At 41.6% G+C, this 14,666-nt stretch overlaps 1 protein-coding gene across 6 annotated transcripts in view; it reads right to left on the bottom strand.

Moving 5' to 3' along the window:
- Positions 1–14,666, bottom strand: part of SIN3A (SIN3 transcription regulator family member A) — a 68,628-nt gene that overhangs the window by 20,950 nt on the left and 33,012 nt on the right. For all 6 annotated transcript variants that reach the window (XM_008522261.2, XM_070574626.1, XM_070574602.1 and 3 more), the window contains 8 exons: positions 14,460–14,549; positions 11,942–12,060; positions 11,143–11,353; positions 10,720–10,836; positions 7,187–7,425; positions 5,656–5,839; positions 3,853–4,426; positions 1,118–1,287 (listed from right to left, as the gene is read on the bottom strand). In XM_008522261.2, coding sequence (XP_008520483.1) covers positions 1,118–1,287; positions 3,853–4,426; positions 5,656–5,839; positions 7,187–7,425; positions 10,720–10,836; positions 11,143–11,353; positions 11,942–12,060; positions 14,460–14,549 — 1,704 coding nt within the window. The remainder of the gene's footprint in view (positions 1–1,117; positions 1,288–3,852; positions 4,427–5,655; positions 5,840–7,186; positions 7,426–10,719; positions 10,837–11,142; positions 11,354–11,941; positions 12,061–14,459; positions 14,550–14,666) is intronic.

Here is a 14,666-nt window from a genome sequence, read left to right as displayed (position 1 = left end):
CACATGGTAACCAGTCTTTACTTTATATAAATTTAGGGAACATTAACAGGGGTTAGTCTCTCAAAAATTATGACTACAGCAGATTGTATCCATATAATGATTTCTGTCAGCCACCATACAGATCCCTTAAGGAAAGGCCTAATAACTTCTTTGACTTTCAGGGAAAAAATGGTCTGCCTGACAGCTTTCCTGAAGATGCCAAGATTCAGTTAGGTTAAATGTTTTTTCTTGACTCTAGTAGATACTGTGGGAGGGGTGCAGAGCCATGCATCCTTCCAAATTCAAGGCAAAAGCGTGGATACTTTGCAGAGGATTTCATACTTTAGCCCAAGAAAGCACTGAGCAACAAGCTTTTCTTTCCACAGCAGCACTGTGGACTCCAGAATTAGAATTTTCTTTTTACAAGTTTTCACTTTAAAGGAAGTAGTACACCACCACCAACAGACTCTGATCCCTTCAGGAGTTCAGAACTCAAGGCACATGAGTAGAAACCTATCTATAACATGCTATTTGCTACAAAATTATCATTGTTGCAAAGAATAACAAATTTACAAACTGCCAGGGTGCCACAGGAACAAATCACAAACAACCACAAATCTAACTCAGAGGGAACCTCAGACAATGAAGTGGGCAGAGTATTATAAAAGATGTAAACACTTCCTATAAAAAGAACTTCAAATATTAAATGAGAAAAGTTCATAGAATTACCAACACCCTTGGAAGAGGAAACGCTACCCACTGAGAGCTCACTCCTGGCCGATGAGGTAAGAGCTGGGCCAACAGGGCAGGCAGCTACAGTCAGGACCAATGTCTGCTCCATAGGCAGTCAGCAAGAAAAGGGCAAAACAGCAGGTCTGAGGTAGGCTCATATGACTGTGAGGGCAAACCCAGCAAAGCAAAGGAATCAAGTATGCGGCTAAAGTACTCCTACTTCGTTAACAGGAGAAACCCGACATCACATTAGCCTCCCTCGCCCCTCTATAAAGCATATGTTCATAAACCGTTAGAGAAAACTGCCTTTCCTCTTCCAACAGACATCTGCCCTGTTCTCTTTGTCTGATCCATCTTTAGGTAAGGACTTCTTCCCTCACCACCCTAGCCTCCACTGTGCCCTCACCTGTCTGACAATGCTCTGGATTAGTTTGTCCATGGTGAAGGCAATGTAGGCATGAATGGTGAACATCTCTCTCAGCGAATCTTCATACTGTGACGAGTCTATATTACCATCCAGCAGGCTCCGCACCATGTCCAGGAAAGCTGGGTAATAATCTTCTACATCAACATCCACTGTGGGAGAGATGGGACAGGTGAGGCCTTACCCTGCTAAGAAAAGATTAGGAGAGAAGGCAGGGCAAATCCCACTGATGGCCTAAAGAGCATTTGAAAGAACAAACCGGAGGTATTCAGAACATACCCACTCAATCTGCTGCAGACAGAGATGAAATCCGACAGGTGGCTACAATCACCAGCGCTGTCTATCAGAGGAGAGTGACTCTGCAACTTTAACAGCGGCTTCTGACACTCTGACTGACCATGACCAACTTATTTACAGTACAGCTGGCCTCTGCATGATAGGACAGCAAAATATCCCAGGGAAGAAGTTTCTTCAAAAAGTTGTTGGCTCCCCTGCTGAGAGAGGAACCTGCTCTCCCAGCCTGCAAAGAGCATTCCTCACATGGGTCACTTGTTCATAAAGCTCTTCTAATGAAGCGTAAAGTGCAGACGAAAAAAAGGCACACAGAGCCATACTCTAGCACTGGGAAACCTCTTGGGAACAGAAAAATAGGAGCGCAAATTAACCCTCTATGAATAATGAAGTGATCTGCATTTGTCAAAGTCCTTTTATTTAAAAATGGATTCCCAATGTTGTACTTAGCAAACTGCATTAAATGATCTCTACTTGTTGCAACATGAATCACTTCAACCACCAGCTAGAATCTTATCCATTGTCAAACAGACGTTTGGCAACTAGGAGAGAGCACGAGGAGCAGTGAAAGGACCCTTGCCTAGAGCTTACTAAAGACAGACATTTACATAAGGCTCAAAAACAGGTAGCTCTGATCTCCAGTGTCGGCAATCAAGACAGTGGCACGAGGGGGCTGTGGGGGTAGTGGTTATGCTGTTTCTTGAGCAGGTGCTGGTTACACAGGTGTGTTCACTTTGTAAAAAGTCACTGAGCTACACAATTCGGATTTGTATACTTTTCTAGATATATATATATTGCATTTCAATAAAATCTTCATTGAAATGAAAAAAGACTACAAAAAGAACTCTTTGTCATCATTTGGTTACCTGTTTGTAAAGTTTATACAGGGGAAAAAAGGCTGAGAGCAAAAGCTGTTTGTCTTCATTCATCTGCAGTGTGATGGACTCATTAAAGACAAGCAAAACAGGACAGTTACTATTTAAAAGAAGCAACTGGCTGGGGGCTGGCCCGTGGGCATACTGGTTAAGTTCGCAGGTTTGGACCCGGGCACAGACCTAGCACCACTCATGGCGGCATCTCACATAAAGTAGAGGAAGACTGGCAGAGTTAGCTCGGCGACACTTTTCCTCAACCAAAAAGAGGAGCATTGGCAACAGATGTTAGCTCAGGGCCAATTTTCCTCACAAAAAGAAAAGAAGATGCAATTGGCTTGAGTTTCATCACAGAATTTCACCTTGTTCAGACCCACAGCATAGGCATGGGCTGTGCTACTGCCGTGAACAATGCCTTTATGCCAAAATAAAGCTGCGAGTGCAAACCACAGATTTGTGCACACAAGCTATGATCAGTGTGAGGCTTGGCATTATCACTTAAGACCAAACTAATAAGCCTCAAACCAGGTTAAGTCAGTGGTCAAGCCAGGATTAGGCCATTTTCTCTCTCATTTCTATCAAGCAGATGGAATCACCACACTGAAGTCCAAAAGCTGTCTTTCTCAAGCTAGGATTAATCGAGATAAAGGCTTTTAGAATTAATTCCCAGTGTCATTAGCTCTTCAAGAGAGAAGGTTAGGGCCACACATGGGCTTCTTACATCTACAACAGTTTGAAAATAAAAAAAAAGGAAAATTCACTCCACAGATTGGCTATTTCCTCAAAAGCACAGAAGAAAGGCTTCACGAAAAGGCTTTTGGCTCACAGTTCAAGTACCTAATTTATGAACTCAACAGTTATCTAGAAGCAGCTGGCACAGAATTACTTAAAGCACGTGGTGGCTTCCTTAGCCCTCACTGATCTTTCTTTTCCTGAGTTCTCTATCTTCATTCCTATTCTGCCTATTCTACTGTCTCACACCGTCTCTTGAGTTTCAATCTCCCTTCCATAAAGTATTTCTATTTATTAGGAATGAGCCATGGACCCTATTGGTTAAAGAAACGTCCTGCCCAAACATATCTGAGAAAATATGCACCTGTCTTAGGCATGAACAATTAGGAATTTCTAATTTATCATAGAGTGAAACCGACTGTGATGTTTTAGTCCCTCTCTGTCCTCTGAAACATTTGTGATACCCAGAGATCTGCCATTTAGGAAACTGATGGCAACTAACACCCCTTCCCTGGTGTCCACAGTACCAGCAATTGTGTCTCCATGATCCAAGCACTGCACAGGGTGCTGTGCATATTTTCTCCAATTCTCCCAATAACCCCACATGGTAACAAGGAGCACCTCCATTTTACAGGTAAACAAGCTCAAAGAGTTTAAGTAATGTCATACAACGAGTAAATTGCAGAGCTAGGATCTGAACCCCGGTCAGGCTTTAAGGCCTGCCTATGTTCTATGTATAAAAGAAAGCAGTCCCAAGTCCAATTAGGCCCTGAGGTCCCCAACCCCTCACATCTTCTGTGAACCAACAGCCTGAGCACTCACTAGGTTCTTTGAGACGTAGCTGGATGGCAGGGCTGTCACTTTTGTCTCGCTTTATGCCCAGCACTTCCCGTTCCCACTCCCTCTCTCGATTTTCTTCTTCAATTTGCCGTTCAGCCTGGGAACAGATCCGCAGCAGCCTCAAGCAAAGAATCTGGTGTAGTCGCATAAAGATATACCAGTTGTTATTAACATAGAAGAGGTTGTATACTTCATCCATTCCTCTTAACTTTTGAGCTGCTGTGTTACTAAACAGTAGCTTGGACTTAGGGGGACTGCCCCCAACACCATTGTGCTTCTTAGTCGCCCCTGTGGCTTCATCTACATCCATCTCTTCTTCTTCCTCTTCCTCCACATCTGAGAGATCCCCTCTCTGAGCAAAGAGCAGATCTGGAATAAAATGATGCATGATTTGCTTGATTTTGTACTTGTCCTCTTTCTGAATGCCTGTCTGCCTCTTCACATGGTGGATAATCAGAGCAGCGGCATCTTCCAGGATCTGTTTGTCTTCATAGGCAAGCGAAAGGTGTGGGCCAACAGGTACACCAGCATTGTCTTCTGTAGCCTGCTCTTGCCTCTAACAGGAGAGAGACACATAATAACGTGACATATCTACAGCAACAACAAACCGTCCTATGAGACTACACCAGCAGTACATTCCATTATTAACCATAATGGCTATTATTTTCCAATCCAAAACTTCTGGAAACAAAAAGGTAATGTGGGAGATATGGTTTGATCCTGAAATACTGGTACCTTCTGGACTCTGAAGATTTATAGGAGACAATGGGACAGAACCGGGATCATCTTTCAAAATTCTGGATTAGTATTTATGGAGTTTACGATATGAATTTACAATATTTTAAAATACTTCAGTGGGAGTGTGGAAAGTGACAGATGTAACAAAATCAGTAAAACACGGATGATTATTTAAGTTTATGGAAGAGCTCATTTTACTATTTTCTCCCCTCTTGTGTATTTTTGACGTTTTCATAATAAAAAGTTTTTTAAAATTCAAGATCACACGACTTTGAGGAGTTCTCAATCACTGTATTTATGTTTCTAGCCTATCTAAGACTGTAAGCTCAAAGAAAGCAGGATTAATTTCTTATTCATCTCTATATCCTAGGTCCAGTACTATATACAATCCTGGTTAAGTATGCTAAATAAACAAGGATTAGGAAAAGTTTGGGGATCAATGATAAGTGTCTAAGTTGTGGGAAGTTAAGATGAGCTATATGGGGGCCGGCCCTGTGGCTGAGTGGTTAAGTTTGCATGTTTCAGCTTTGGCAGTCAAGGGTTTCACCGGTTCGGATCCTGGGCATGGACCTGGCACCATTCATCAAGCCATGCTGAGGCAGCGTCCCATACAGCTCAACTAGAAGGACCTACGACTAGCATATACAACTATGTACTGGGAGGTTTTGGCGAGAAGGAAAAAAAAAAAGACTCGCAACAGATGTTAGCTCAGGTGCCAATAAAAAAAAAAAAAAGATGAGCTGTATGAATGAAACAAGGTACCACCTGAGAGAAATAAATGAGGAGAAAAGTGGAAGAGAGAGGTGGTGGGTGTAAACTGAAACCAGGATGGTAAATTGGGAAACCGGTAAAACACCTTAGTGTAAAGGGGAGGCTTAGATTTACAATGAAGAATAGGGGAATACAAGTCTATGACGGTTAGAAAGCAAGAAGCAACAAGTCTTGGAGGGTCTCACTTTCATATAACAAAGGTAATTTCCAGGAATCAAAGCTATGCTGAACATAAAGACTAGAATCCTCTCACAGATGTAGAAACCTCCAGCTCACCTCATCATAGATACTCTCAATCTCATTGAGTAAGCTCTTAGACCTCAGGACCTTGGTGTCATTCTGTTTAAAGTTGATGCCCTGGTGGTCCAGAGACTTCAAGTAGTATTTCTCATTTTGTTCTCTCCACACCTTGTTAAAGCCTCTCTGAGCTTCTCGCCATTCTTCCTCTTTCATCTTCAACCTAGTGGGATATGATGGGGAGGTGGAAACAAGACGGGAATTCAGACGTAGGAATTATAATGTAGGGAGTCAAATTCCTTGGCTAGGAATCCTGGCTCTGCCACACTAGCCATTTACTGTTTCCTTATCAGTAAAACAGGGATAACACCACCCACTCTCACAAAGGTTTAGAAATTAGAAATACGTCAGGCTTACTTTATTTCAAAAGCCAAAACATATAATAGGTCTGTCAAAATTACTGGCAACTTGGGAGAAATGTTATTCAAACCAGTCTTGAACTCTGTTACATGAGGAAATTACTCTCAGGACTTACTCTGGGGAAGTAATTTGTCCCAAACCCAGAAATCTTACCTAGAACAGTTATTTCTCAAACAGCATTCCACAGAATACCCTTAAAAAAGGGGTTCTTTTCCTTGGCCAACTAAAACAAAGTTAAACACCTTTCTTTGCTGCAAGACTTCTAAGAACATTTACTAAGCTAACATAAATGCAAAAGTCCAAGAGCAGAGAACTTGCACAGTATGATTCCTCTGGACAGTTTGGGGAGTTCTGATGAGAATAACTGATCCTAAGTCTCCAAAAGAGGAGAGGAGAGTAAAACCAAAACCAGCACTCAAACTGGAAAATATCCTACATCTTAAAGCCAAAAGTTAAATGCTACTGGCAAGAAGGAACATAAGCTGTGCCAGCTCTTGAGGTCAAGACTAGGGAGGAAAAATAACATCTGGGCATTATGAACTGTGCAGCAGAAAAGAATTCCTTTTCACCAGGTGATAGTGAGAGGAGCCAGCCCTTAGTTGGGATGCAGTGTGGTCCAGAGTGCCATGGACTTGGAGGAGCCTGGGGCCCAGCCCTGGCTCTGGCCTCCTCCTCCTTAACACTTGGCCTTAGGTGGGTACAACAGCCCCTCTACACCTCAGGCTGCAGGCTTAGGAGAAAGAAGACATTCTTGTTACAAATGGCACACTGTCTTTTTAAATAATACCTATCAATTTTACAAAGACAAAGAGTGATTTTTCTTATTAAAAAACAAAGATGTTAACAACACAATACTGAGGGGCAGGAACACGGGTAGTTTTCTTCTTTGTTCTTTTCTATATTTAAAATATCCCATCAAACACACTAAGCATTCCACTATGGACTTTCAAGGTTTGTCTCTACTGCTGGTGACCAAGAACGCCATGAAGAAGCTCCACTATCCCATGATATACCTGATTTCCAACAACCAGGGTCAGGGAGAAAAGGAAGTCTCATGGGATAACCAGGTTGAAATGAGAACCTTATTTAATGGGCCACTGAATCTGTCATGAAGCACACTAAAAAATGAAGGGCACATTCGCTCAGGTACCTTTTAAGGACAATTGGGACCGCAATGGAGGGGTTCTTCCTCAGCCCATCAATGATATCAGCCGCTTTGTCAGCATATATCCTCTGGAGGGCTTTTCGATGAATGACTTCTGATGTGCCCCCAAGTGTGTTGTCCAGGCGAAATTTGGCTTGTTCCTCAGCAGACAAGCGGGAAAGCTTCTTCTGTATTGCTTCCAGAACCCGGATTGTTGCCAGATTGGTCTCTAAAACTACATCAAGCTAAAGAAAAAGACGAAGTGTGCTCAGGACCCAAACCAGAATAGAATAGTGGTCAAGAACATAAGGTCGGGGGCCGGCCCCATGACCAAGTGGTTAAGTTCGCGCGCTCCGCTTTGGCCACCCAGGGTTCGGATCCTGGGTGCGGACATGGCACCACTCATTAGGCCATGTTGAGGCGGCGTCCCACATCCCACAACTAGAAGGATCCACAACTAGAATATACAACTATGTACTGGGGGGATTTGGGGAGGAAAAAAAAGAATATAAGGTGGGGAGTCAAACTACCTGGACTGGAATCCTAGCTCTGCCATACTGGCCATAGTAAGACTGCTTCCTTGTCAGTAAAACAGGGATAACTCCACCTACTCTAATAAATTGTTTTCTAGATTAAACAATACAATCCACATAAAGCGTTTAGCACAATGCCCGGCACATAACAAACATCCAATAAATGATGGGTAAGTAGTAGGTATTACTTCTACCACCATCACCATGCTTTGCTTAGGACCAGTAACCCCAGAGCAGAGGGACCTAACAGGAGGGAACCTTACTGACACTTTCTCCTAAACTTTGCTGAATTGCTAAGATCTGTTATAAACAGAAACAATAATTTTTTTAAAAATCCCCCAAAGACTATTCAAGATGATAAACATGAGTAAGGTTTTTCAGAGTTAACTTGAAATATTTAAATATGTAATAGCTTTGTTCTACATCCAGTAGTAATAAGAGCAGTGGCTATCATTCCTTAAGGACTTGAATGTTTTATCTCTGGGTAACCATATAAATTCTTTCTGAACTCTGGCACCTATTTTCTGGCAAGGACCTAGGCTGACCTGGTTAAGGATATGACTTTAACTTTTTCCCTAGGCTTAACACAAGATTCTCTAAACGAGAAACAGAAAATGAAATAAATGAGCAGTCTCAAGGGCATACGACCAAATGTCTGTAGAAGTGTTCCTTAAGTTTTCTAGTTTGGGGACAGTGGTAGCCATTTTGTCAAATACTTCTTGTCCCCCCTTCTCCCCAATTATGGACAAATGATGGATCAATATTCCAGGCTCCCAGTGATTGGACAGGGCCATGTAAATAGTTCTCGCAAATGAGTTATGAACAGGTAAGTTAAGTAATGTTTATTAGTTCTAGGCTAGAGCATTTAAGGGTGCAAAATCCTTCTGAGCTCTCTTTTCCCTCTAGTTTCTGGCAATGGTCAAGATGGTAGCAGTCTATTAGCCTGGGTCCCCAAGTAATTCTGATGAGAATCCCCTGCTAAACATCAATGCACATGTAGCATGATCAAGAAATAAACCTGCTTTTCAAGCCATCGAGATTTGGGGGTTGTGTGTATTGCAGGATTACTAATGTATCCTGATACATAAAAGAATACACCTTCAAACTAGCCCATCCCACTCAATCCTAAGCATATATACACACACCACCCCACACTTCTTTGTCACCCCTATAATCAGAAATGGGAGATAAGGGTGTTGCCTCTCTTTTGCAGGCAGACTAGTTGAGAATGGAAACATCCTGTCAAAAAAAGATGCTCATCTCTGCTTTCTAATTCATCATCTAACCTTACTAAACCTAAGTAACAAAGAAGCACTTTCTTTAGCCTGACAAAACTTTCCAATGAAGTTAACATCTGTCATAATTTAGTTTTCTGCAAATGGTTGAAACTCCTCATCAACACTGGGGCAGAGATGGCCAATCACCTGCCAGTGGCCAAGCAACATGTGGCTCTTCATTCAAAACATGCCAGAGACAGCTGAAACAAGTGTGAACAGGGATAAGTGGCAGAGAGCTAAATTAGTATGAATTAAAAAAAGAGCCAAGATATCTCCCACCCATATGAATAAGCAGAGCCAGTCAGTTTTATATAATAAACACATTAAATAGGATACATGTAATTTTACCTCTTTGGACACATCTAACATTCCCTTTTTGTTGATGTTCTTTTTTTTTTTTTTTTTGAGGAAGATTAGCCCTGAACTAACTGCTGCCAATCCTCCTCTTTTTGCTGAGCAAGACTGGCCCTGAGCTAACATCCATGCCCATCTTCCTTTACTTTACACTTGGGACACCTGCCACAGCATGGTTTGCCAAGCGGTGCCATGTCCGCACCCAGGATCCAAACCGACGAACCCTGGGCCACCGAGAAGTGGAACTTAACCGCTGCGCCACCGGGCCGGCCCCTTTGTTGATGTTCTCAGTGAACTGGACAATTAAACACATTAGGGATTCTGAGCCCACTTTCAGTACGCCCACTCCTGATATGGGGGCTCTCTGACAGCTCATTTATTCACTCCAGCTCTTCCTTTCCCTACTTGTTGTTGTTATGTGCCATCAAGTTGGCTCCAACCCCTGGCCACCTTATGAATGAGTGATATCCACAATGTCCTGTCCTCCTCTCCTCAGCTCCTGTAGACTCATGCCTGGGGCTTCCTTTATGGAGTCAATCTATCTCATGTTTGGTCTTCCTTCCCTACTACTTTACTTCAACTTTTACTATTTTTACTTTTTTTTTTCTTTTCCACTCTACTACTTTCCTTCTCTACTACTTTAAAATAAAGTCCCTGGGGCTGGCCCCGTGGTGGCATAGTGGTTAAGTTTGGTGCGCTCTGCTTCAGCAGCCCAGGTTGGTGGGTTCAGATCTCCAGCGTGGACCTACATCACTTGTCAGCCATGCTGTGGCGATGACCCATTTATAAAGTGGAGGAAGACTGGCACGGATGTTAGCTCAGGGCTAATCTTCCTCAGCAAAAATAAATAAAAAAATAAAAACAAAAAAAATTAAGTCTCTAAGTCAACTTCCTTTTAAAAGGAGCCAAATCAGTATCAGAAACATGAGAGAACTCCAGTTCTCAAAGGACAGCTGGTTTGCTAACCATGTCAAGATACCTGCTAAGAATAGCAATATACACTTGGAAACAAATAATTTAAAACAGCTTCAAGAAAACCAGTAGGCCCTAAGATACTGATTTTATATACCATGTAAAACACAATAACCTTTAAAATGCCGTTAAAAATTCAAACTATTATTATTCAGCCATCAATGGATAATTTCAGTTAAAACGGTTAAAGTGGCCTAGATAAGTCCTATTTGTCATAAAAATATTACTTATATATGTGACAAACTAGTCAGGCATGGTAAGTATGACAAGCATTTAGTACAGAAGAATGTAAGCCTCTGGCTCTTCAGTCTTAAAAATCAACCCTCACAGATAGGTATTTAAGATATCTTATCATTTAGAATCTCCCATTTCCCTAAACTTCAAATGATAAAGGAGCTTGTACCTCAAAGCGTTCATCTTCACAACGATAGATATGTTCTTCATACTGAGTTTTCTTAGAACTAACAAAGGTGGAGTCCTCAGACCAAGAAGGGAAGGAAACCCAGGTATCATTTAAAACCTTTGGGTAAAAGAAGAGAAATTGAAACAAAAGTATAACAAAACTTGCTGGTGATTAAGCATTCTCAAAAAGACAGATAAAACTCTAGGGAGGGAAGAAACAGTTAACATTACAAGTTTCACTTTAAGCAAGTTTACAAAAGATATTAGTAAGGAAAAGGTTCTGAATATATATGTAAAACATTTTCTTCTAAAAAAAGAGAAGGGTTTTGATTTCCTCATTCACATAAATTCTTGATTCCTGGAACCATTCCCTTCTGGAGGAAGCTGAGGATTCAGGGCTGATCCTTTCTAGGGAAGGCCTTACCTCTTTACAGAGAGGAGTCCGTCCTGTACACTTGGGCTGCTGGTAACTCTTTGGTAGGGCTCGATAGCTGGAGCCCAACCGTTTACAAGAGGCATAATCTATCTCCATGGCAATGCCCTCTGTGGCTCGTTCCTTTGGAAAGGTTTCCAGATGTACAGATTCCTTATAGCCCAGAAAGTTTTTAAACCAATTAAACAGTTCAGGGAATTTCCTGAAGAACCAAACCAAAAACTGGTGAGCAATCAGAAACAGGATGCAGTTATCCTGAGGTCTGACTACACCACTATGTGGTGTTGGATCAGAACTCTGCTACAAGGGACAAATTCCAATGACAATTTTTATTTCCTCCTTAAGAAGCACTGCTTCTGAGTATTTGGCTTCCCTTTTTCTTGTAGAGTGCTCCAAGATCATATAAGGTGGTGATGGAAGAGTTGCACTGAAACTAGGCAATAACCAACCACTCTTCTCATAAAGAATATTGCTTCAATGTTCAGATCATTCTTAGGTTGTCAAAAACAGTCAAGATTCTAGAACCCTTGAAGAGACTGGTCTCTAAAAACATCCAACACTAGTCAGGGGATCAGGAGACCACTGGTCTTGGCCAATGCCCTCTGCCTATTTCATCATCTCTAGATAGCTGAACTAGAAGACTTCCCAGAGCACTCATTTGACACTGACATTTTATGAGCCAACTGACCCATCACAATCAAATTAATTTTGCCTATCATATACTCTCACAAACTAAGCTTTATTTCACCTCCATATCATACATCAGGGCTAAGCCCTACACTCCACTTACCCCAGGAAAGGAGAGACTAACTGCACAAGCTCAGCCCGAGAGATCACCTCCTGGTTAAAGATAACAAGACAGCGCAGGAAATTCTCATAGGCCTCTGCACTCCGCAGAGCCTTTCGGACCTTATGGAGACAACCAGAAGAGAAACAGTTAAGCCGGGAATCACAAGATCCTAAATCGCTTTTAAAAGATTGGAGAAACTTGAACTGTTATTTGACGATACTAAGGAATCAATGTTAGTTTTTTTTTAGATGTGATAATTACTATGTTTGAAAAAAGACATCATTTTAAAAGGAAACTTAGTAAAATATTTATGGATGAAATAATACAATTTCTGGGATTTGTCTCCAAATAATCTGGGGTGGGTGAGAGTACATATGAAACAAGCACACTGGCTGGGAGTTGGGAACTGCTGAAGCTGGATGATGGGGTACATGAGGAGTCATTTTACTATTCTCTTTAATTTCACATATTTTTAAAATTTTCTATAATAAAAATTTTTAAAAAATGAGATCCTAGAGTAAATAAGACATCTACTTTTTTTTTTTTTTTTTAAGAATTTATTTTTTTCCTTTTTCGCCCCAAAACCCCCCTGTACATAGTGGTATATTCTTCGTTGTGGGTCCTTCTAGTTGTGGCATGTGGGACGCTGCCTCAGCGTGGTTTGATGAGCAGTGCCATGTCTGTGCCCAGGATTCGAACCAACGAAACACTGGGCCGCCTGCAGCGGAGCGCGCGAACTTAACCACTCGGCCACAGGGCCAGCCCCTGACATTTACTTTCTCACATGCTTGATTCTCTGGACCGTATCAGAATTACCCAAGCTTTTGATGCCTCTCCTAACAGAGGTTTACAGCAAGAATCTCTGTCAATACTGTTTTCAAACTCTGTTAATCTTGAATAATGATCTTTTTAAGTAAGATATTTTGTCCTCTAACCTGATCCTTGTCCTTCCACCATTCATAACATTGACCATTTTAACATCCAAAAACCTAAAAATGTTCAATGGCAAAGTTACACTAGGCTGGCTAGATGAGCAATCTGGGGTTTCCGTTTCCAAAGTGAACGTTTAGCACTGTGGGCCTTTAGTGAGGGCTGCAGACCCTCACCAGACCAAGTGGCTTCCCAACAACCTTGTCCAGGCTCCTACAAGCTTTTCCTAACTATCAATCAACAGATACTATACGGAATATGTACTTTCAAAGCCAAAGATGAAAAAGCACTGTGCTTTTTGTACTATACACCATATTTATTTACTTTTAATTTTTATTAGCTTTTAAACATAAACAAAAGTAGACAGAATAGTCTAATGAATCCCATGTACTCACCCAGCCTCAATGATTAATACAGTAAATTTTGCTTCATCTATACCCATTTCCCCTACCACTGAATTTTAAGGTAAATTCCAGACATTTCATCTATATATACCAGTATATATCTCTAAGAAATAAGTACTTCAAAAATAAAAAAAAAAACCATCACTCTGAAAAAAATTAACTTATTCAGTCCCTCCTCCCTGACCCTTTCCTTGTCATCTGTTGGTTGTGACTTGGACTTTGACATCTGCCTTAGAAGCATCAAGTGCCCAGGCAACCCTCAAAAACGGTTCAAGTCAGAGCGAGAGACCCTTAACTGTTCCACAGGACAACTCACACAGGCACAACAAGCTAGAGAGAGATCAGGAGGCACCAATCATGGAGATGTTACTGCCTGTTTACAAAAACCCACAGGCGCAAGACAAGGTAAATCACCACCAGATCAACCCAGGTTGGTTCCTGCCAGTGAGAAGTCACACAGTTCCCAGCTATCCTGATGAAAGTAGCCTGCTCATCATCGGTTTGACTCCAAAGAGGAGTCAAACTATCACACCACACAATTCTGTTTAAACCAATAATCTCAACTCTGGCTGCTCATTAGAATCACCTGGGGTGCTTTGAGAGCATACAATTAAATCAGAATTCCCATGAACCCTATATGCCATACCACAAATAGTTTATCTTTCAAGACTAATACCATGCTTTTTTAAAAAGCTGTCTTCCACCATGGAAAATGCTATATTTTGCTGCAAACTACTTCACAAAACCAAAGCAGACAATGCTCCCACTTCTCTAGCTGTGCTAATAGTTCTAGTAGACTGAAAGGACCTACCACTTGGAAACTATGTTAAAAAGTAGAAAGTCCTGGGACTGGCCCCACGGCCGAGTGGTTAAGTTCGCGCGCTCCGCTGCAGGCGGCCCAGTGTTTCGTTGGTTCGAATCCTGGGTGCAGACATAGCTCTGCTCATCAAACCACGCTGAGGCAGCGTCCCACATGCCACAACTAGAAGAACCCACAACGAAGAATATACAACTATGTACCGGGGGGCTTTGGGGAGAAAAAGGAAAAAAATTAAATCTTAAAAAAAAAAAAAGTAGAAAGTCCTAATCAGCTTGAAGCCTCTAAAACATAATCTTCTTGGGGACAGGGTGATTTTCTCTTGGCATTAATAGCCAATATTAAATCTAATTCATCCATTACTCACCTTATCAAAAAATAATGATTCAGTTCCTACACCATGCTTGCTGGCATCTGCCATAGAAGAATCCTTTAGGCTGAGCAGTTTGGGTTTCTTCTGCAAAACCGGAAAAATACAGACACGTAAGATTCAAACAGTAGATTTCTCTCAGTTTTATTTTCATCTGTGGTCAAAGGTTCCACCACTGACTGCCGCTGATTAATAAATTGCAAC

Source organism: Equus przewalskii, chromosome 1, assembly GCF_037783145.1.
Source record: "Equus przewalskii isolate Varuska chromosome 1, EquPr2, whole genome shotgun sequence".
In the NCBI taxonomy this organism is placed as follows: Eukaryota; Metazoa; Chordata; class Mammalia; order Perissodactyla; family Equidae; genus Equus; species Equus przewalskii.
Note: the sequence above shows the minus strand (reverse complement) of the source record. Positions and strands in the feature narration are given on the sequence as shown.